At 43.9% G+C, this 23660-nt stretch overlaps 1 protein-coding gene across 3 annotated transcripts in view; it reads right to left on the bottom strand.

The window, feature by feature from the left end:
* Positions 1–23660, bottom strand: part of UNC5C (unc-5 netrin receptor C) — a 498641-nt gene that overhangs the window by 126378 nt on the left and 348603 nt on the right. For all 3 annotated transcript variants that reach the window (XM_069630547.1, XM_069630549.1, XM_069630548.1), the window contains exon 4: positions 20338–20441. In XM_069630547.1, the coding sequence (XP_069486648.1) occupies positions 20338–20441 (104 nt within the window). The remainder of the gene's footprint in view (positions 1–20337; positions 20442–23660) is intronic.

Here is a 23660-nt window from a genome sequence, read left to right as displayed (position 1 = left end):
TGACTCAAGTCCAGTGTAGTATTTTTATTTTGTTGTTGACTTGCCTGGTGCATAACGAGATTTTTATTTGCTGCTATTTCTCTCCCTTTATATTTTGAGTTTTTTTTTCTGCAGGTGGGATATAAGTGTTTTTCAACGTATTTAATTGTGTAGCTGCAGAGGGTGCTTTGTGACCACTTTGGTCCAAAGTTCAGTCTCTGGCAGCCATTATCTCTTCCTCGGTTTGAAATCTAATCCTACATTGGTTTTAGGATAGGGAAACAATTGCGTACATAATTTCGTATATCATTCGTTTCTTTGTATTTTCATAACCCTGTCTTGCCAATCTTGTAACAGTTTTCATTTTATTTGTTTTTCTTTGAGTTAGTTTCTTAAAAAACTTTTTACAAAAGAATTACAAATGTCCAATCCTCTTTCTTCATCCTAAGAAATATCAGGACATGACTTTTCTTGTCAATTACAAGAAACAAATTCAACAGCAACACAGCATGACCAGTGTTCGAAGTGTACGAAAAGAAGTAGTGGAACTATGTTCCCTACTTGCCTGCACCGCTCCCCCAGACCCTATTGCCGCGCCCCCTCCCATGCACAATAAAAACCCCAAAACACATGTGCCTGCTCTTTAAGGAAACGTCCTGTGCAGTGCACTGAAAGTGAAAGTTTCAACTTCTTCCTACACTTTTATTTTAAAACAAAACCGTTCTGGAACGGTTTCTTTTTCAAATAAAAATATAGGAACGGTAAAACTTAATTAAAAGAAGCAGGGGAGCACCGCTCCCGACGGCTCCCGCCCACTTCGACCACTGAGCATGACAAGTATTCCACGCAAAAATGAACAGTAGTCAACAAAGATCTGCGTCTCACTTTAGGATTTGTTTGGGCTTCTATACAATCACCTTAGCTAGTAGTTTGTCTAGGTAGTCAATGGTGGCACAGATCAATATATAGTTATGGCCAGACAGTAAGGCAGACCACCAATCATACATATTGCCAATTATAGGGGAAAACTTTCCCAAAGCCACTGTTCTTTCTGATTTTAAAACTAAACATTCAGCCACTAAATGCTGCAACGATTCCACTTGATGGCACCAAAATCGCAGCAATTATCAGTAGTGTTTTTATCATGTTTTAAAAAGAGCATCTCTTTGGTCGGCAACTGGTTGAGTCGTAAATCTCAGAAATTGGTCACGATGATGCCTTGATGGAAAATGTTGTAGGTATCTCGGAAACTGGTTCAAGGCTCGAGCATCTCTAATTTGTAGCAAACTTGATTTCAACTTCAATCTATTGTTGAGGGTCTTAATCCAATCGCAGCTGCTCACCTTCTTTTTAACAGCACATGGGTCATCACACAATAATTCAACAGAAGCCCCCACGTGATCGAGAGTTTTCATTTTACAACCCAAAGTGAATGTCATCTTGCAATCCTTTTTAAGAAAAAAAAAGTTTGCGTTGACAGAGAGTTACTGCATTTTTGGGGATCGTGCTAGCATTTCTTGAGTTCAGTTTGAGGATGGACTCTCAAATAAATAGTATAGAATTTACTAGGTTTTGAGATTTATTTTGCAAATTGTTGCCATTTGATTTCGAGGAATCACAAGTTCATTCTGTCCACGTTGCCAGTATTTTCCCACAAATTCTGGACATGGCCATCACCGTGCAGGAGATCCAATCGGGCTTTGCTAATCTTCTTTTGGGCTTTACAGGATTCCCTTTTCTTCTGCCTGGGGCCGCGACATGTCCATTTATCACACAGATGACTCAGCTTCAATCCCTCAACCAATTCTCAAACTTTAATGCTTAACAACAAAGCCCTTTTTTGTATAATAAACTCAGTAATGACATTAAAAAACCATACACATAAAATGTGTAAAACAGTGGCACTGAACCCCTAAACATTATACTCATGATAGAGAGGGTAGTGCATATCCAAAATTGTTGCTCGCAGTCCCAACAAATTCTCTGACAATTCATACTTTAGAAATCTCTGAAATATGTTTTCAAATAGGAAAGCTGGAGGCAGCCATTAAACAACCTCTCACGTTTCCATTTCCAGATAGACTCCCCCAACCCAAAGCTAGATATGATTTTTCATACTGTAACCCCCCCAAAAAAGAAGTAACACCAAAGTTAAGAGCATACCCAGATTCCCTCATCCTTTGGCCAAATTCAGATTTGGGTGGCCGCCCCCTGCGCGACCCCTTCAGCTATGCTACAGAACACAGCCAAGCTCTTCTGCGGCTACTGGTGTCCACAGACAGTGCAAGGGATAACATTTCCCACAGAGATATGAATCACTGCTTGGGGTTCTGCCAAGAAAAAGGCAACAAAAAAGCATAATACAAATACGAGGAATGAATTATGGGGCTGTCGCGGGGCGCAGGCCGGTGGCTGAGAAGCTTGAACTGTACAAGATATTTTCGATGCGCTCGCTGAGCGCAATACAAAAAGAAAACATTCCGCCACTGAGGAAGCCTAGTAGCTTGCTTTGGGTGCCTGATTTCGTAGATAAATCAATATCATTGTCTTTTCATCCTTCACTTCAGTGTCATGTGCAGGTGATCTGAAGAATTAGGCGGCCATCTTCCTTTCAAACATGGGGGGCGGGGCTGGGCAGGTGGGACTATACTTTGTGAAAATGAAGGTATACATTTGGCAAAAGCTACAATATTTTTTATCTGAGGCAACGCTACTGGCAAGGGGGGGCTATGGGGAGAGGAGTAGACGGTTCGACTTTCTTTCGGTCTGTTCATAGTGTCACCCAATTAAGAGTAAAAGGAGGGTGAGGAAAATGGAGGATTTGGCTGAGGTGGCACAAGTATTTTGCCTGGCACTCCCCACTAGAGCGAGATGCGCAACTGCTGGCCTATCGGTGGGCCCTTTTCAAGAGTAGAGCAGCAGGAGACACGTATTTCTGGGCAATCCAGCAGGGTGCAGAAGCCAAGTGTTGGTGTTCACCCATCTGAAATCATTCCCTAAACATTTTCCATTGTCATAAGCGAGACAATACATCTTTTCCATATTAAACATGATGGATACTTGGGAAATTGTGGGTCTAGCTGGAGCAGATATTTTGATTCACACTCAGGTTTTGTATATCAAGGCCACAATAGTTCTTCATGTGAAGTCCCTCATCACTGCCAACCATAAAACACCCTGCACCGGTTGCAACTGTACATCTCATTAGCATTATCATATTTGCATCATTTGAGCATGCAAAGTGCTGGGCCAAGCCCTGTATGATATGACATGGTAGGTTATCTATAACGTGCTTAATACCCAGCGGGTTCTAAGTGCGGACCCGGGGATCGAACCTGTGTTGCTCCATGTCGTTTTGCTTCCAAGGTGAGCACGTTGCCCCTGAGCTATCCTCCCGAGACTGGCAAAGGACATATTGTAGTATGGAGCAATGCCATTGATGGGTGCTTTACAGCCAAGCATGGAGGTCGAGCAAACTCCTCGCTTGTGTTTCGGCGTCGACACCCAGATTGAGAGGCGACACTGTGCTATTAATTTGAAGCATCTTGTAGCAGTGGTGCGCGCCAACTAAGAGGTCCTGCAGATGCTTTTACTAGTGGACCGCTTTGGCAGTGCGTGCAGCCAATCCAGTTGCGGGGAGCAGTATTGGACGTTTCACCACTGGCACACGAGTGTTCTTCATTACTTCATGACGTTAAGTCTGAAAAGGATGATTTGGTTGTACTGGTAGGTGGTATGACGTCACGGATAAAGGGCAACCGGCAACATTCACAATAGAGCAACATCCAACAATTCCCTTTTGCACAAAAGTCAGTGCCTTGTGCGCGGTTCCGAGTGGTGGTCTATGAAGCCGGCCAATCGGTTCTCATGAAAAGTGGGTTTGCCAGTTCCATGTTTGTCATGGCGCTGATCTTGAAGTTGATCCTCTCTACCTTTCCAATCCTCCAGCCCAGCACCCATGCACTCTCTCTGGATATGACCGCTCACCGACTCTGTTGCGCAGCAAGCCAGGTGTGCATGTAAAAAGCCCTGTGACTTTTGCAAGGGTAATTCCCAATTTCAGGTGTGGTACTGTGCACACCTGCATCCACAAACGGAGACCCCTGGGAACAGTCCTCCAGCAAATGGCTGCTTAAGTACTGTACAACCGATGCATCCCGTTGAACATAACTACATCGCACTCTCACCGACACTCCAGAAGGGAGGCGCTGCCAGCCATCCGCAAACCTCAAGTGACTGTCTTCCTAAGAAAGAAAACGTGGGATTAATCCCAATTCAGATCCGTAAACTTGCAAAGCACACACCTGGCCCTGATTTAGCCAAACGATTACAGCTGAACCTTTGCAGAAACTGCGTCATCAAGTTGCACCTCAGACTACGCCTTCATGTTTTACGAGGTGGTAAGCAAGGCTAAGCCCCTTCACATGCGTTCCCTGCCCCCTGTCAGCCTGCCAGGTTAAATTAAACAGGTGAGCCAGCAGAAGGGCGCCTTAAGGCACATGCGTACGAAATGCAACCCCTCTCACCCACATCTTCCAAAGTGACAAAAGAACTCCCGCCTGTATGCCAGGCAATCCGCCATATTGCTCGCATCTAAAATCTTTCTTAAGTCTCCTCTGAGCTTCCTTGTGTGTGCTAGAAACTTCCACTGATAGCTCACTTCACTAGCAGTTTCAATTCCTATATGTTTCCCACCATCAAATCTTGCTTAAGAAAAAGAAATGTGGGGCGAGGTTGTCTCCCCAAAACAAGCCCACTTCCTAGACACGTTGCTTGATAACGACCCGGTGGGCTCACGTGTAGAGACTGGCTGTGCACTGTAACGTGCCCCTGCTAAATCTCTACCCCGTGGCAACTTTATAAACACCTAAATGATGATGCCCACCCCATAACTGCCCAGTTTCGTGTGTGGCACCTCTAGCCTGCCCTGTGTGTTTTTCCAATTGCATGCTGGGACTTGTAGTGGGAAAAACAGGACTGGCATAAGGTGTCACATATTTCCCAAACTAGGAAAGGTGGCAGCTATGCCATCCAATGATCCTCAGGGCCAGATTTTGACAATGACTCTAAGCTGTGCTCTGGAGGGGTGGAGCTCGAAGGTACACAGCGTGCGCGTTCCAAGTTTTGTGTTATGTAAGATTTTGATGTTGCCCTCACATCCGCAGAGGAGGGAAAGAGGAATGAAGACAGCGGTTGAAGTGGACGGGCGGTTGGGAACGCTGCTCTTCTACTTTTTTTAATTAAGTTTTACTGTTCCTATACTTTTATTTTAAAAAGAAACCGTTCCAGAATAGTTTCGTTTAAAAATATGAGTGCAGGAAGAAGTTGAAACTGAAAAGCACTGCACTGAACGATCCCTTAACCAGCCGGCTTGAGTGTTTGGGGGTTTGTATTGCGTGTGGGAGGGGGCGTGATGATGGGGTTAGTGGGGAGCCGGGGCAGGCCAGTAGGGGATATAGTTCCTCTACTTCTTTTCGTACACTTCGACCACTGAATAAAGGTGTACTGGGCTTGTTTTCAAGTCCAGGGTCTGTTATTCCTGTGCCAACACACTCAGGGGAAGGACGGGTGTGTGTGAGGGAGGAAGTGCCACGGTGCCACACGTGAGTAGAAAAGCAGTAGCAAGCTTCACAGCACTCGCTTACTGCACGTGATGTTTATTATCTGGAGTGCTGCCCCTAAAAGTCACCAACCCTAGGTTGCTAATAGGCCTTTTGATTGAAAACTTACATTTTAAAAAGTAAACATAAAATATTAAAGAGAGAAAAAAACAATTTGATATAGTTTGTATTGCTACGCCTTGAATTTCAAAAAACGTAACTTTGAAACTGTGTATTTTCTTTGTGGACCTAAGATGTTTATGTTATGTTTAAATAGCTTTTTTATGGTGGTTTCCCTCCCAACATAGTCCTACCCCAATCCATTTGTATCCTCTGTTCCGCACCCTATAGTCAAGTATTTTATATGAACATGTTAATGAGCAGGTGTCCCTGTGACTCCTCTTTGACCCTGGTCATTGTTTTTCCTCATTAATCCATAGTCCTTTGCTATCATTTATGTAAAAAACGATTTTAATAATAAATTGAGTTGGCACCTAAGATCCCTCTACAACCACATTATCTATTTTTTCTCAATTGTTTTTAATGGTTACTTTCATTTTTCAAACTTCAGAATTTTTCTCATATTTGGCTTTCAAAAATCTTTTTTGAACTTTAAACTTTCGTATTTTTATGTTCTGATTTAGAATTATACACTGCCAGATTGCCACGCAAACAACACTGGGCTGCCGCTAGACTGAAATAATATATTCCAGTCCTGATGCACTCTGGGAGAACAGGACTACGGATACTGCCAGATTGGGACACAAAAAAACAGGCTACACTGAAATACTTTCTTGCAGTTCTGACGTGCCCCAAAGGAGGACGGGAAACCAGGAGGCGGTTCAGAAATGACAGCGTGGAGAATAAGGGAAACAGATATAGCAACAAGGAAAACGAGCATTGCCAACAGTTTCAGCTTTTGTCTAGGCATGGAAAAAGCATTTGCAGGCACTGCTGTAGTGTATTACTTTGCCATTAATTGTAGAAGCTGTAAAATGGTGCGAGTACCTGGGCATGTAATAGCAGTGCCTGGCAAATGCCTAAAATGTATACACAAGCCAAAACGGATGGCTTTGCCAATGCTTTTTCTTAACAGGACTTCAGTGTAGGACTGCATAGTGCTTATAAATCGAGTGGATCGAGGCAGACCTAGTTAAGACATTATGATAACAACAGTAGCGTGTTTACAGCTCCAATTAAGTCATTAACTCTCAGAAGACTGCACTGAAAAAACACTTGCAGGCACTTTGTGAGCACAAACTTTAATGGTAAGGCTTGAAAGAGCTAGCTCTAAGAGATCCCAGGAGGGTGTGTTTTGGGCGAAGATATGCAGGAAGTGGGCGGGAATGACCATAGTGATTAGCCTTGGCGTGAGTAGTCAATGAGTGGGCAAATAACCAAACAACACCTACAACCTTCATGTCCCTCCTCATTTGCTATTTCTCCCTGCAATGGTTTCGTCTTGCAGGTGGCGCTCCAACCTAATAGCCAAAACTAAAGAGTAGCTTTTCTTTGTAGGTTTCCCACCGGCAAGTAAGCTCAACAGGCTAAATGGTCCCCTCCAGATTCATGTATTGAAACAGTGTCACGAGGGATTGAATCCTGTATGCCCCAACTACAACTAGGTCATAATAATACAATTATTTGTGTTACCATTTAAATAGGCGGCACTTCCAGGATTAGACCCTTTGTCCTGCAGGGCTGATGATATAGCCTCGTGGCACCTGTTTTATCCCTGTCAAGCGGGAAAGATTGGTCGAGCATGGGCTCCCCCTGCTGCCAAGAGAGGGTGGAGGCTGTGGGCATGGCCAAGCGAGGCACGCCCAAAGCAAATTATATTGCACTGCACCAGGGAAAGGGGGATTTGCAAGTGATCAAAACTGATCACAATCGCAAACAGCACACATGGTCTATTGCTGTTCTATGTTTAATGGAATCAGATATTTTTGGTATCAGGTAATAATGTCCCCATACATAATGTCCCCACACATAATGTCACCAGGAAAAGCCTTTGGCAACATTATATATGGTGACAAGATGCATGGAGATGGGTTGCAGGGATGTCCCCTGCTCCCCTTGTAAAAAAAATAAAAAATAAATCGGGGGTTGCAGGGGTGTCCCCAGCATGTTCAATGTAGTAATGTCTCAGCAAAAAACGTCGACTTTTTTGTCAGGAGACATTGTTGCGAGGACATTATTACATGGAACCATACATTTTGTTTGGCACCAGCACGACCCCGTGTTTTCTGGTGTACATGTCTCTGCATAGTCTGATCTCACCTCCCTACATTTCTTTGTTAAATGTCCTCTCTTCACTGGGACCCTTTTTCAAGTTTCTAAGGTGTTGGGGAGCAAATACCTAACAGACTGCAGACAAATGATGACTGGAGGTCACCACTAGCCGCAAGAAGTCCTCCATAATGTCTCACCTGACTTGGGTGACCACACCCTCACTGCTTCCCTAACATGACACAACGCTTATCTCATGGAGGAGCGAGGTGGACTACTGTCATGTCTGGCCAAAGAGGACTTTCTGACCTATAGGAAGGCATTTGCAGGCTGCTGTTTTCTAGCAATGTATATTTTAATATCTCAGTAAGCTGCTAAGGTCAGACACTATTTAGAAAATCAGACATCAAAGTGTCCCGCCCCCACTCGAATCAGTCTAAAAGTTACTAATTGCAGACCAATGTCTATCTGGAAATTAAACCTGTACGCTCTGCCGCAATCGACCAAGTGACAATATTTCGTGGAAAGATGCTCCCTCTCACACATGTCCTTACACTGCCTCCATTTTTTCTCGTACACTTTTGTGCATTTGGAGTTCAATGGACACACCCTGCTGCCCTGAATATATGTTTCAAATTTCGGATACTGAAGGTTGGAGAAACGCGGCTTAATTCCGCGGGGGGAAAAACTGCATTTGGTGAAGGGGAGACAGGAAAGGAAAATAGCACAAGTGCAAACAAAGAAAGTGGAAGCTTGGCGGGGAGGGCATGAGAAAAAGCACGTAGGAAATAGCAGCGCAGACTGGAGGGGTAGGAAGGGAAAGGGCACTTAAGCAGTGAGTGATATGTGGGACGTACCCGTGTCTCATTATGAACATAAAATTGAGAAAAAAAAATCCACCCGCATTCTTAAAACCACAAACATATTTTTAGAAAATATTGGTAAATACACTGATGTTCTGCAATGTTAGCTTTTTTTTAATCCATAGATAAGGTCATATAAGGGCATCATCAAGGTCATTGTATTTTGTTCCATACACAGGCAAATGGAATTTTTCTCTTGGTTTGTGCCGAATGCTTAAAAAACAAAAACAAAAAAAAGGCCTTGACAATGCCTCAAAGTCCTCAGTGATGAGATCTTGATCCAAGACTGAGGCAGCTAAGGCAACAAGACAGGAAGGACAAGAGCTTGACCTCCCTGGACACCTTCACCATTAGTAATAAAGACAGACACTTATATCTCTATATTCCTTCTCAAAGCCCTCCCCACATCCAATAAAGAAACTCAATATATCTGCCCGCTTGCTTCTCTACTCTAGTCTAAGGATCTTTGCCCAGCTGGGAATCCTAAAGACCTCCTCAGTAACACGGGCACCTGCACGCAAGCGCACATACGTGAGAGTTCCAATTAAGGGACGCTAACTGCAGCAAAACATAAGCCGCTCCCAGGAAAGAGAGCCAGCAGTCTACATATTAATAATCAATTAGATGGTTCAACCACCTAAAGCTGATTGTATGGAGAAGTCCCACAGCTGTCACCAGCGTTCTAACCCTGGCAATGGGAGCAGTGGTAAACAAAGCCGCGCGCACAGCTCCGCGCAGCCGAGCAGCCCATCCCGCTGCCAATTAGCTGCAGCAGATTTCTCTTTACCTTTCAAATTAAAGAAGCAAATGTGGATTAATGTAATGCTGGTTTTTCAGCTCAATTGGGTCACAAAGTTGTACACTAGGCTGTGCACTCCAATTAAACCTGTATGAGGAACAGCTCATTTATAATTAGCAAAGTAATTATCCCCTGGTTAAAGGTGCAGCAAAGCATGTACTTTCGCATCAAAGTTGTGTGAGCTGCTTATGGCATATTAAGTAACCCTGCACCGCACTGAGCGGTTACATCTGCGTGTCAGCGGAACGAGCGCATGTCATGGCATCGATTGGTAAACTGTCACTGGTGTGTGTCATATACCACATGTGAAGGTCAAGGGGAATAAACGGATTGGAGTGATCTGCCAGCTGTGACAGAGGTCTGCAAGTCACGATTTGAAAATGGCCTCCTTTTCTGCACCACAAACATCCCCTTCGTGTTTGAGAGGGACGACACTAGAGGGTTCTGGGAAATGAAGTATGGTGGAAGACTCTGGATCGTAGTCTAAAAGGGGGACCCAATGAACAAACTGGGCCTACTTTCAGCAGGACATTGATGGCTAACTTAAGGACACCTTCCGGGTTCTTACAATTTTCTGCATACTCTTATCGGCACGGGATGCGGCACCCTTTGTGTAATCACTCCCCAGGAAAAGTCCTACATTGTTCTGATTTATGGTACATGTGCGCATGTGGAAAATTATTCTTCCCACAGTGAAAGTTACAACGGAGAGGAATCCTCTATACGGCTCTAATCCCATTGTGGGCGTTGATTAGTGGCAGAAATGGTCCCCAAACTCATTGTAAAGTGCTTTGACCAGCCAAGATCCATTTACAGATAGGGTTAGATAGAATATCACGGTCTATTTGTGTGGTCTCCCTAATTGTTCTTCTATCGTTGGTTTTATTTGTTTTTATGGAAAGATTGTTACTGCTATCTCATACAAGACTAAATGTGCTTGCCATCTTACATTTTACCTATGGAAAACCCTGTTGTGAATTTGAGCACCTACATACATATTTATTTGCTGATGCTGGTTCATGCAGTACCTTTTATTTTCTGTAACAACCTTTGGCAGCAAGAAATCAAACATGTATCGCGGCTACAACAATATAAGGGCAACTCCCACCTCTTAAATCTTAGAAGCTGAAAGTAGGGGAAAAAGAGGGAACCAGAGGGATAGGGCATGAGATGCAGGATATTAGGAGTGTCAGTACACAGTTTGCCTCCGGTGGGGCTACATAGCACAGCAGCATAGCATAGGGTGATATAGTGTGTTTTTGTGTGCTCTGTAATATCCAGACCCTTGTTGCCAGTCTGAGTAGCTGCAAAATCTCATTTTCCACTGGGGCCAATGGGCATGTCCAGTGTGGATGCATCATCCCCTGTTCCACTGTCAGCCCTCAGTATGTCTATTACACGCATTTACAAAGGTTTCGTCTGCAGGTCCAATAGAAAGCATAGCTTTATCACTATATTTACATATGTTACCAGGTGGATACTTTTTACAATAAATTTGATCCACAAAAGGTGTGTAGATCAGCACATGCGATCTGCACGCTGAATGTAGAGTTCCCAATACACGTCCTACGTCTCTGGAATTGTACATATTCCCTGTAATGCAGGCCATGCCCCTCCACACACATCCACTCTAGTCACAAAATTTCAGTCTGCTGTATCATACTCAACTCAGAGCTTGTGTTCCTATGGTGCTGCTCACCACAGTATCCCAGCCGGCTCTGCCCATGTTTCTGTTAAAGCCACACACAGGGTCTCTCTAGTCCCTGTCAAAAGCCCGCTCTTGTGGTTTTTTCAACTTGCTGTATATTTTAGGCCTGCATGTGTCCAAAGAAGAGTAGCCTCAATTATAGATGCACGAGTGCAATAATAGTTTTTTCTGTTTCCATCATTTGTAGAATCATTATTAGCGGTTAGAGGTAGTTCTAGATAAGATTTATTGTTAGTTGATGTTATCTTTTAAGGCGGTTGAATTACGATGCATTTATTCACCCAAATACTTAGGCCACTTTATTATTTACATTCTATGGGTTTAGTGAGGTCTGTGATGTTGGACCTATTACATATAATGACCATGTAATATACTATATTTATCATCAGTCTGGATTCAGGGCAAGGCACAGGACGGAAACAGCCCTCCTGGAGATCAAGACAACCCGGACTGGCATAATGGAAAGTGGGAGCAACGCATTATTGATGTTGTTGGATCTTCCCGCAGCCTTTGATCTGGTCAAGCATTCCATTCTCGTCGATTGACTACAAAACATAGCGGGCTGCTCCACTAAGGCCTCAGACTGCATCTCCACCTTTTTGAGCCCACGACTATCAAGAGTGGCAGTGGACAATGCTCAGTCCTCTCCTGATGTCATTAATGCAGTTGTCCCAGAGGGATCCTGCATGTCTCCATCGCTTTTTAACATCTATTTTCAGCCACTGCTTGATCTACTGAACCGCCTTGGGTGTCAAGTATACCAACTATGCTGATGACACACAGCTCAGGTGGTATTTGAACTTGTAGGCAATTATGACAAGGACTCCAACTCCTTAAAAAATGTCTATGCTGAAATACAAACCTGGATGGCCTCAAACTCCCTGGCTCTGAATGATTCTAAAACGGAGCTTCTTATTGTGACTACTAGCCAGAGACTAAAAAAACTTGATACCTCCTACAAAAACTTCAATATTGCAAACAACCAGTTGAAGGTCTCAGATTGTGTCAAAACCTTAGGAATTCACCTAGATGCAGAACTTAACTGGAAAACCCATGTATCACACACATGCTCATCCTGTGGCTATGTTGTCAGGCTACTTACTCAAATCAGGCCTAGTACTCAGTCAACAACCGATCCACCCTAGCATCTGCCCTAGGCAGTTCAAGACTTCACTATTGCAATAGTCTCCTGAGCGGGACCACACAAACTAGCCTGTTAGCCCTCCAGACCACACAGAACAGCGCTGTGTGAGCAGTCTTTGGCCTGCGAAAGCAGGATCATATTTCTAATTCCAGGAGGGCTTTTCACTGGCTGCCCATTAAGCACAGGATGCTACATAAGACCCTGGCACTAGCTTATAAATGCTGGGCATCAACTGCCCCCCCCTTATCTCTCAGAACGGCTTATGGTTGATTGACCATTAGGATCCCTCTGCTCTGGCGACAACCACAAATGTGTACAGCCTCGCTTCCTGCTCTCTAAGTTTGGAGGTGCGAGCTTTCCAGACTGGCTTCTAAGGCTTGGAATGCCCTTCCATTACCAATTAGAGCCTGTAACTCTCTGCTGGCATTCAAAAAGGTGGTCAAAACCTACCTGTTTAACAGGCCAGGCTCCTCTCTTCTTAAGTCCTTCTCCCTTTCTCTTCTTTGGCCCTGACCGCCATCAGTCTTAAGTGTTTTGCAAAAACAATTGAAAAAGGAACGCCATTCGACGAATGGCACCCTTTTTTCAATTGTTTATGCAATTCTTTTTATTAAGGTTAATAGCCGTATTAAACCTATGTGGAATGCATGTCACCTAGACTCCTGCTAGAGTACCGTAGGCACACTGGCGGACGCTGGTCCCCGCTTTGGGTGATCCCCTTCACTCACCTGGGGTTTCTGGCGATCAACCAGTGCGTACGCGGTTTGGACCCATTAAGAGGTCCACTTTAAGGGTGTGAAATGAAATTTAACTGTGATGCACTTTATCTCTATTAGACTGAGCCAATATTTGTTATAGGCCTATGCCGATTTAATATGCAATTTTATCTATTTGTGAAATAATAATAAAATGACAATAGTCTTTTTTTTTTAATTATTTAAAAAATGTTTTTAGTTGTTTTGATCTGTTTGGTGCTCCTCTGGGTTCTTTTTTTCCTTTTCTGTTTGTTTAACATTCATGTATTAATTTGAATTGTGTTCTGCTTGACATGACCCCCGTTTGATTATTGTTATTGCTTCCCCTCTGTCAGCTACGAAGGGGACACACATCTTTTGTTTTATCATTAGTAGTTTCATCATGCCCGTAGAGCTTGGCCTCTTATTTTAAGGCCCGCCCAAAAGATTGCACATGCGTCATTCTCAAAGGGTAGGATGCTGAGAGCACCAGGACACTACAGTTACAGGCACGTGGTCGACAGATCTGTCTATGCTTTGTGAATGCGTTATGATGCATTCTCGAGAGCTCTGGATGGAAATGGATGACCTGGAGTAACACCTAGCCTTGTTGAACCCATCGAAATATGATATGATAAGTTATTTATAACGCGCTAATACCCAGAGGTTTCTAACCATGGGCCCGGGGTTGGAACCTGTGGTGCTCCATGTCGCCTTGCTTCCAAGGTGAACGCGTTGCCCCTGAGCTATCCCCCCGAGACTTTAATCGAAGAGTTTTAATTGGGCTTAGTACCTTACAAGAAGATCCTTTTCTTTGGATTTCTTCAAATGTAAATGATTTGTGGACGTCCAAGGTACCATTTGCTGAAGACACAAACCAGGGTGATTTAGAGCAGCTTCTAGATATGGGTTCCTTGCATGCAACTGGGTAACAAGCCAAAGGCCTAACTAGACCCTTTCCATAGTTTACAAGGCAGAGTGTGAGGCCAATGTCCTGGCCTTCCACTCTTTTGTTTGCTAGTCAGTAAACTTTACGGCTGCCTCTCAATTCTGTCACTGACTTGAATATTGTTTAAGAAAGCCTATGAAGTCTGCTCCAATTTAGGGTCTGTAACCCCTCCAATAGCAACGCATTTGTCTGCTGTTTTCAAAAACATGATCGATCCACGGAATCGATTAACTCGGCGTTCGGATTCTCTACCGACGTGTAGATGGGTCCATGTTTGAAGAGATAGTCTATTTTTGGGAACTTGGGGGGTAAATGTATGACACTGAAATAGAAAATCAAGGTAGAAGGACTTCTAGGTGAGGGATATCAGAGCATTGATTCCTATTGTATGACGCTGATACAAGTGAGATTCTAGAAAAGAGAGAACATGCTTATGCATACATGTGCCTGTGTTTTTCCAGGTTAGCATCTATTTCTGATTCCTTGTCCTTTCAGAAAACAAGCGTGGGCCAGTAAAAGAAATGCACATACGATAGATAAGGTGTGGTTTGTCACAATTGGCACAATATAAAAAACATGAAGAAAGAACAAAAAAAATAAATGAATGAATATTCTAATATACACACTTTAATTGTATTTCTATTTTAAAGTATGTGATTACAAGTCTATATTTGTACCTAGCTGACTTATACGTAAGAGTAGGTGACTCAAAGTCTGAATGTTTACCTAGTTGACTTAGAATCAAGAGTATGTGACTCTGTGTCTAAATATGTACCTAGCCAAGGTAGACAGTGTTTGTGACACTGAGTCTAAATGTGTACCTAGCTGATTTACACATAAGCGTAGGTGACGTCAATTCTAAATGCGTACCTAGCCAAGGTAGACTTAATTGTTTGTGATGCCAAGTCTAAATGTGTACCTAGCCAGGGTAGACTTAAGTGTTTGTGACACCAAGTCTAAATGTGTTCCTAGCCAAGGTAGACTTAAGTGTTTGTGATGCCAAGTCTAAATGTGTACCTAGCCAGGGTAGACTTAAGTGTTTGTGACACCAAGTCTAAATGTGTTCCTAGCCAAGGTAGACTTAAGTGTTTGTGACACCAAGCCCAAAGGTGTACCTAGCCAAGGTAGACTTAAGTGTTTGTGATGCCAAGTCTAAATGTGTACATAGCCAGGGTAGACTTAAGCGTTTGTGACACCAGGTCTAAATGTGTTCCTAGCAAAGGTAGACTTAAGTGTTTGTGACACCAAGCCCAAAGGTGTACCTAGCCAAGGTAGACTTAAGTGTTTGTGATGCCAAGTCTAAATGTGTACATAGCCAGGGTAGACTTAAGCGTTTGTGACACCAAGTCTAAATGTGTTCCTAGCAAAGGTAGACTTAAGTGTTTGTGACACCAAGCCCAAAGGTGTACCTAGCCAAGGTAGACTTAAGTGTTTGTGATGCCAAGTCTAAATGTGTACCTAGCCAGGGTAGACTTAAGTGTTTGTGACACCAAGTCTAAATGTGTTCCTAGCCAAGGTAGACTTAAGTGTTTGTGACACCAAGCCCAAAGGTGTACCTAGCCAAGGTAGACTTAAGTGTTTGTGATGCCAAGTCTAAATGTGTTCCTAGCAAAGGTAGACTTAAGTGTTTGTGACACCAAGTCTAAATGTGTTCCTAGCAAAGGTAGACTTAAGTGTTTGTGACACCAAGTCTAAATGTGTTCCTAGCAAAGGTAGACTTAAGTGTTTGTGACACCAAGCCCAAAGGTGTACCTAGCCAGGGTAGAGTTAAATGTTTGTGACACCAAGTCAAAATGTGTACCTAGCTGACTTTAGACTTGGTTTCCTTTAAGTTATTTTAAACCTGTTTGTGAACATGGATGTTGGTACTCAACCAAGGCCAAGTATCACTTATCTCGCTTCGTGATGTTGCTAATTGCTGATGAGTTCAGCACCTACAGATTGACACTATATTGCCAGGACAGTGGTGGAAGGCAGCAGGTGTGGGTTTGTGCAAAAGAACAGTAAAGTAAGACAAGGGAGTCGGACTCTGCAATGAGTCAAACGTGCAGAAAAACAGGATGATGCAAAAATGGTGAGTAGGGTGTGGTGGTTGGATGTTTTAGCCAGGCAAGTATTTTATGGCAAAAGATTGAGTTCTGCAAAATGCTACTAGGCATGGAAGCGAAGCAGGAGTGCACAACAGTATCAAGCAGCATGTGATGGATATCAGGCAAATTACTGAGGGTAGAATATGCATGAAAATGTGAATAGTGGCCTTCTCTGTGCCTTCCGTCCTCACAATGGCTGTGTAGAAGATACATAAACATTGGTTGGATGTAATGGGTGTGCTCACTTTATCAAATGGCCACCTCTTCAATTCTCTGAATTCTTAATTACAAGTACATGGGAAAGAAATTGCTTCGCCATTACCGAAAATTGGATCAAGTAGTCTTTCCAGCCTGTGTTCCCAGCACACCTTCTATTCCCAATTACATTCAAAGAACCACTCCAGCTCTTGCCTTTCTGAGGGATTAAAAAATACTATTTGGTGCCAGTCTCTATCAAAGACAACATTTATTTTACCCCTAGGCACCCAGCCCATAGGGTAAGCATACTACAAATCACTCCCTGACCCTACACTAATTATGAAATGGCATCTCATTATCAGCCCTTTTTTCCCACATGTGAAGAATGTGTTCTGATTATTCGTCATATGGTCCCTGGCTGAAAAGCATTTGAAGCTCAGATGTCACGCGCGCGCGGAGCCAGCACACATCACAGCATGCGTCGTGGAAGCTGATGTACGGGACGGTGTGAAGAGATCCTCTGTTAGCTGGCAAGGCTTGCGCTCCCTCACTCTCTATAACATATTGTTTCACTTTGTCGAGTAGCGGCGACCGGTGTCTGTGGGCTAATTGGCGAGGTTTCACATTTGTACCAGGGCACAGGACAGACACCAATTAACACTTGGCAAGCTAAAAAACTGTATGCCCGCTTGACATTCAAAAGAACTATTCTTATTTTTTTTCCCCTCTAGCTTTTGATGTCGTGAGCGAGATCAAACACCCAGATTGAAGAGCAGCCTAATAGAACCTCTTTGTAGAGTCTTTTCAATGCCATTAAAAGCACATAGACCAGAACTGTAATGGATACGAAGACCTTAATGTGACACTTTATTACTGCCATTTGCGGGAGCGGGTAAGATAAATTAAAAAAGCGAAAAGATGAAAGGTAACTTGGTGGGTTGAAGGATTACATGATTATTCTAATTTTGAGCAGAATGCAGTCTTTTGTTTAATTATAGAGTGATTTTCCAGAGAGAACCGCTGCATGTCCATTAGTCTAGTTCACAGGAAAATCAGGTTGGGGTAATGAGAAATACACCTGCAAGGGGCAGAAAATGGCTGCTGTCGCAAGACTGGGCGGCAACTCATGGGAACGAGACACAACTTCATATGTTTATCTAGTTCTCTTTTAGAGGGGTGAGGAGACTGAAACATGTGTAGACACTGATTGCTATCGTTGGCCCCTTGCTATTTTCTCCCCCTCCACATAGAGCCCCAGACACTGATTGCTATCGTTGGCCCCCATGCTGTTTTCCCCCCTCCACCCCCACAAGTTAAGCCTACCTGGTTGTAACAGTGCCTTGATACCTGAGGGTTTAGTTATTTTATTTCTTGTAACGCACCATATGCCCATGGGCCTCAGGGCGTAATAGTAACAGGACAAGACAGACATACATGTATCAAGACTGATGGCGGTCAGGGCCAAAGAAGAGGAAGGGAGAAGGACTTAAGAAGCGAGGAGCCTGGCTGTGGCCTGTTAAACAGGTTGGTTTTGACAGCCCTTTTTGAATGCCAGCAGAGAGTTACAGGCTCTAATTGGTAACGGAAGGGCATCCCAAGCCTTAGAAGCCAGTATGGAAAGCTCGCATCTCCAATCTTAGAGAGCAGGAAGCGAGGCTGTACACATTTGTGGTTGTTGCCAGAGTGGAGGGATTGTAGTGGTCAATCAACCAAAAGCCGTTCTGAGAGTTAAGCGGGGGCAGTTGATGCCCAGCATTTATAAGCTAGTGCCAGGGTTTTATGCAGCATCCTGTGCTTAATGGGCAGCCAGTGAAAAGCCCTCCTGGAATTAGAAATATGATCCTGCTTTCGCAGGCCAAAGACTGCTCGCACAGCGCTGTTCTGTGTGGTCTGGAGGGCTAACAGGCTAGTTTGTGTGGTCCCGCTCAGGAGACTATTACACTAGCCAAGTCTTGAACTGACTAGGGCAGATGCTAGGGTGGATCGGTTGTTGACTGAGTACTAGGGCCTGATTTGATTATGTTTTTTTAAATTGTTTATGCAATTCTTTTTATTAAGGTTAATAGCCATATTAAACCTATGTGGAATGCATGTCACCTAGACTCCTGCTAGAGTACCGTAGGCACACTGGCGGACGCTGGTCCCCCCTTTGAGTGATCCCCTTCACTCACCTGGGGTTTCTGGGGATCAACCAGTGCGTACGCGGGTTGGACCTATTAAGAGGTCCACTTTAAGGGTGTGAAATGCAATTTTATTGTGATGCACTTTATCTCTGTTAGAATGAGCCAATACTTGGTGTAGGCCTATGCAGATTTAATATGCAATTTTATCTATTCATGAAATAATAATGACAATAGTCTTTTTAAAAAAAATATTTAAAAAATGTTTTGAGTTGTTTTGATCTGTTTGGTTCTCCTCTGGGTTCTTTTTTTCCTTTTCAGTGTGTTTAACATTCATGTATTCATTTGCATTGTGTTCCGCTTGACATGACCCCAGTTTGGTTATTGAAACTATTCATGATTAACATCTTGGCTGCAAGATAAACTGTCTATTGCTTTTCATCGGCTGGTACAACAAGGCTGATTATTTTCAGAGTCGTGCGCACGCTCACCGTAAACAACACCTTAACGGCCAAATGAATAAAACTCAACCGGTTCCAGACACGTACAGTTCGTCACGACTTTGCGCAACTAGTCCTCCAATGGCCCTTCCTGCAGGCACGCCACAGTCAGGTGAGACCCCCTCCACAGCTAAGTAGTGCCGTCTGAGAAGTCATGTGCCCCTTGGAAAATGACTTAAGACGTAGATATTCTAGCAGATGGCATTCCCTCCCCACCAGCAACGTCGCTGTGCTGCCCTCCTGGCACCTCTGGCAAGTGGAACGAGACTTCTCCATTCAGAAGAATGTCTTATGAAGACCTTTCTATCACTCGGAGAGGTGGGCATTCAGTGGTACATGTGCAGGCCGGGTGAGCGACTGTGACATTTCTGCCGGAAGCCGACTTATTCCACAGAGTGGGGGCAGCTCCCACGAACGTGGCACCGCAATGTTCGATAGAGGCGGCAATGCGAGAGTAGGTAGCCTGGGTTGAGAAAAACTGTACAACGATCAAATACTCTTTTGACCATCAATAGATTCACACATCAAATCTTGCCAAGCTGCCAACACCTCACCGCGCCTGCAGAAGCTCCCCGACCCAGTCCACAACAAGCTCTTAACTGACTTTGCTGGCGGGATAGCAGGCTCCCGCCCCATAGGCACCAAGGCCCTGATTCACAGAGCGTTCTCCAATGGGGTTTTGCCATTATAAAACGCTTCTGTGAATTAGGCCCTGAGTACCGTGGGGGCATGTATATTCATAAGAATTAAATACCATAGCAGAAATGTGGAGAAAAAGAATGCGGCTATTTTCAGTCCCTGAAAAGACAATCCAGCTGGCCAGCAATCAGATGGCAGGAAGGACCCCCGCCGACATTTAATTTCCAATAAAATAAAAAAGATAAGCTTGGTCAGAAGATGGATTACTCGCTCTGAAGGCAGGCTTTGGATTTTCTTTATCAGATTTCCCCCATGCACGCCTGCCCAGCAATGCACTCATTTCTTATTTAGTTCGTGCATGAATGCATCCGGGTGGATTGTTTTTAATACTCTTCCCTCGACTGTTCAGGCTGCGCTGGTCACACGAGCTGTATTGCTTTTTGAAAGATAACAGGACCACTGGCTCCATTTCCTTACACGCTGCCAGTGTCGGAAGGAACGCCAAAATAAGACCTCTATGTTCTGATTGGTCGAAAGGCGGGAGGAAAGAAATCATCAAACAAATCTGGCAGATCCGCTCTGCCCGGCGGCGCATTCTAATTGACTTTGAAGTCATTAATCAGTTCCCAATCAATCTATCCGGCGAGCAGCGGGCCAGTGGTTAGGGCCGCGTTCCCGCACATCCATCACGCCAAACCCTGATTCACTGCGCCATTAGCCTCCGATTAGGCCCGTTAGGACCACGAGGAGCCGGTCACTGCAGTGGCGGAACACTTGCCACTCACCTCAGCTACGGGGATCCCTTCAGGCGGCCGACACTGCAGGAGGACTTCCTGTTCCAAAGAGACTTCCTTCCCCAGGGGCTCCTGCTCGAAGGTCTTCCGTAAATCTAGAGGTAGAAGGAGACATTGTTTAGCTGTTTTAGAAATGCCTTTTATTTGCTTTGAATGTCGTCATGAAACCAAATGCACCCCCTGCTATTGATACTGACACTATTGCATGTGGAGAATCAAACACGAATAACACACGGTAAAGTATAATGCAGAGAAAGAGTTGTCAGTGCAGGTTACAGGTCACGGGGACAGACTACTAATTCTCCCAAAATGGTGCGCTGTCAATATAGCTGATGTGGAGTGGAAGATGGCTGGATAGTTCAACAATAGCATTAACATGGCAAGTGGGAGTTACTTCAGGCTGCTAGTGGCAAAATCGGACACAGGGCACACCGTCTGCTAACTCCCATGATCCCTGACCATTGACTATGGTGCCCAGGACGGATAGGACTTTTAGCCCAAAGCAACGGGAAGCTCGTGTGGTGTAACCCGCCTCCGCGCTCTCGAGGCATAGGTGGATACAGTATTGACCACATCTGCACTCTGACTTACAGATATATCTGCCAAGGATCCTGGGAAGTATAGGCAGTAGATGGCCTCAATGAAAGGGAGGTAGCATTAGGGAGAAAACAATGGTGGCATTGTGCTGTGCTTGCATATGAACCCTGACCCCCTGTGACAAATGCTCATGTATATACAGTAGTCTGACCTCTTAAGTGCAAGGCTTGTGGGTTGTTTTTAAACACAAAGGGCCATATTTAGTGTTTGCAAGTGAAGCTAAAAAACACAGCCAAATGTAGAGCTTCTACCATTTGATTTTGGGTGGAAGTAATTTCCACCACAGAAAACCATACCGCATTTCCGCAATGGATTCCCATGGGATTCCAACATAGGGACTAATTGAAGGGTCCGCATGTCCCTAAATCATGCAGACCCTTCCCTTATTGCATTTTTACACCACATCTGGTAATGGTCCTTCTGTTTGGCGGTATTACTTGAGATAATACCGCCAAACTCCTAATGAAGACCAAAGTATTTTTTCCTGTCGGTTATTTTTATCAGAGGTCGCTAGTTCACTGGTTATACTGATTCACTGCACGTGGAATGAGACTGTTGATTATATAGAGGACACGGTGGAGCCCACAAAAAGAAGCACATTATATGCAAGCAATTTACAAACACATTTCAGGGACCCATAAACACTGAGCCACATGTTTTACCAGCATGGTACTATTTTTCACAAGCCCATTAGAAGCATCTACCTGAACATCCAATTAAAACTTGCAGTTAAACTGGTACTCACCCGAGTGCATCCGTTTATTAGCCGTGGGCCTTTTGGTGATTGGATTATTGCAAGGTGACACTAAATGGCACAGGCTAGATAACAATACATACACCATTCTCAATATCACAATGAAAGGTTTCCAACATCGTAGAGACATTGAGTATGTTTGTCCAAGTGACTTGTCTAAGCCTACAGCTAGGCCTTTGATCTCAAACATTCGGCAACGACAACGCGTCAAATGTCACGGTACCTTCGTTTCATTGGCAGCAAATTATCCAACAATAACTCACTTTCCCCTCTGGGCCAACTACTGTGTATTGTGCGCATGCAGACTATCCCAACTCGCCTTCTCGACAAATTTGCATCCGTAATATCATGTTGAGCTTTCCTATTGATTAGATCACCTCACAGGCATCCAGAATCTCTCCATCAACAACTTGGGGAGTAACCCCTGTCTCTGTTCTGATCATTATCTCCTAGAATGCAGTATGTCTCTTCCTACCTATCAGAAAAATAACCCAGAGAAGACCTGGGTGACATATAGATACTTGCACAAACTGACCTTGGATCCTATGGCCTCTTTTGTAGCTGCCACCATTAACAACTTAGACGTACAGAACACTGAAGAGCTTGCTAAGGCTTATTGTGATCCCCTTGAAACAGCCACTAACCATCTGCCCCATTGAAAACACGTCTGTGTAAAGCCAGACCTAAGAAAAAATGGCTCTCTCCTGATATTCACATTTTAAGAACATCTGAGTTCAGGTCATTGAAACAGTGGCAAAAAACCTATTCAGCAGAAGTTAAAATTCTGTACTCTGTCTCGACAAAAGCATACAAATAGGCTATTTTGAATGCAAAAAAATGCTACTATGACCAAAGAATCTCTGGAGCAGTCTCCAGTTCAAAGGAATTATTTAGAATTCTCAAAGAACTGGAGGAACCCTACCCAGTTCTCTCACAGGTGGTTAAAGACTCTAGTTGGTGTACATCTATCCAGCAGGCAATGATCAACAAAATAGAGAACATTCAAAAAAGATCTCTCCATCAAAACCAATTCAGGGGGTGGGATTAATGTGACTTCCTCACCCAAGTGTTCTAATATGGACTATCCTAAATTTTTATTTCAGCACATTACTGAGCAACACCTAAGTGAGGTACTCAGTCAATTAAAACCAAATAACTTCAAGGGTGATGTCTGTCCTGCCTCAACAGTTAACGAGTGTGGTAACCAACTTGCCCATGTTATTACTAAATTTATAAGCCTCTCTTTTAAGGAAAGTAATGTTACTACTAACATCAAAAAGGCCTGAATTTCTCAGCTAATTAAAAAACCCACCCTGCACCAGAACTTGCTGGGAAACTATCACGAATGTTCCTTATTTGTTAAAGGTACTTGACAGAGTAGCACAGTTACAGATTGAGGAGTTTCTGCCTCGACATAATGTTCTAGTGCAAAAACAATCTGGCTTCGGACGAGGCTACAGCACTGAGTCAACTCTTCTTGATTTGAAGACCAATATGTTTAACATCTTTGAAAAAGGGAACTCAGCTCTACTTGTGCTACTTGATCTTTCTGCAGTATTTTATCTAGTGCATCACTCCATCCTTGCGGACAGACTATGTAGCATGGCACATTTTTCCATCGCAGCAGCGAGATGGGTTCAATCATTTTTGTCGGACCCTACAGCAAGACGCATTGGCAAAAGAGGTCATGGTCTCCTGCGGCGTGCCAAAGGGTTCCTGCATGTCACCAACGCTGTTTAATATCTTCATGCTCCCACTATTTAAACAACTGGATGCAGCAGAGATCATTTATGCCAAAATGCGGATGATACAAAGTGCCTTGTGCCACTGTCAGGTGACTATGAAACTGACTCCATTGTACTCAATTGTATCTATGGGCAGATACAGGCATGGATGCAGGTGAATACTAGCACTCACTGACTCCAAGACTGAACTCATGGTTGTGGGTACAGCGCCCCAACTA

Source organism: Ambystoma mexicanum, chromosome 6q (assembly GCF_040938575.1).
Source record: "Ambystoma mexicanum isolate Mex_15411 chromosome 6q, UKY_AmexF1_1, whole genome shotgun sequence".
In the NCBI taxonomy this organism is placed as follows: Eukaryota; Metazoa; Chordata; class Amphibia; order Caudata; family Ambystomatidae; genus Ambystoma; species Ambystoma mexicanum.
The sequence above is the reverse complement of the archived record's forward strand: the minus strand, read 5'-3'. Positions and strand labels throughout refer to the sequence as shown.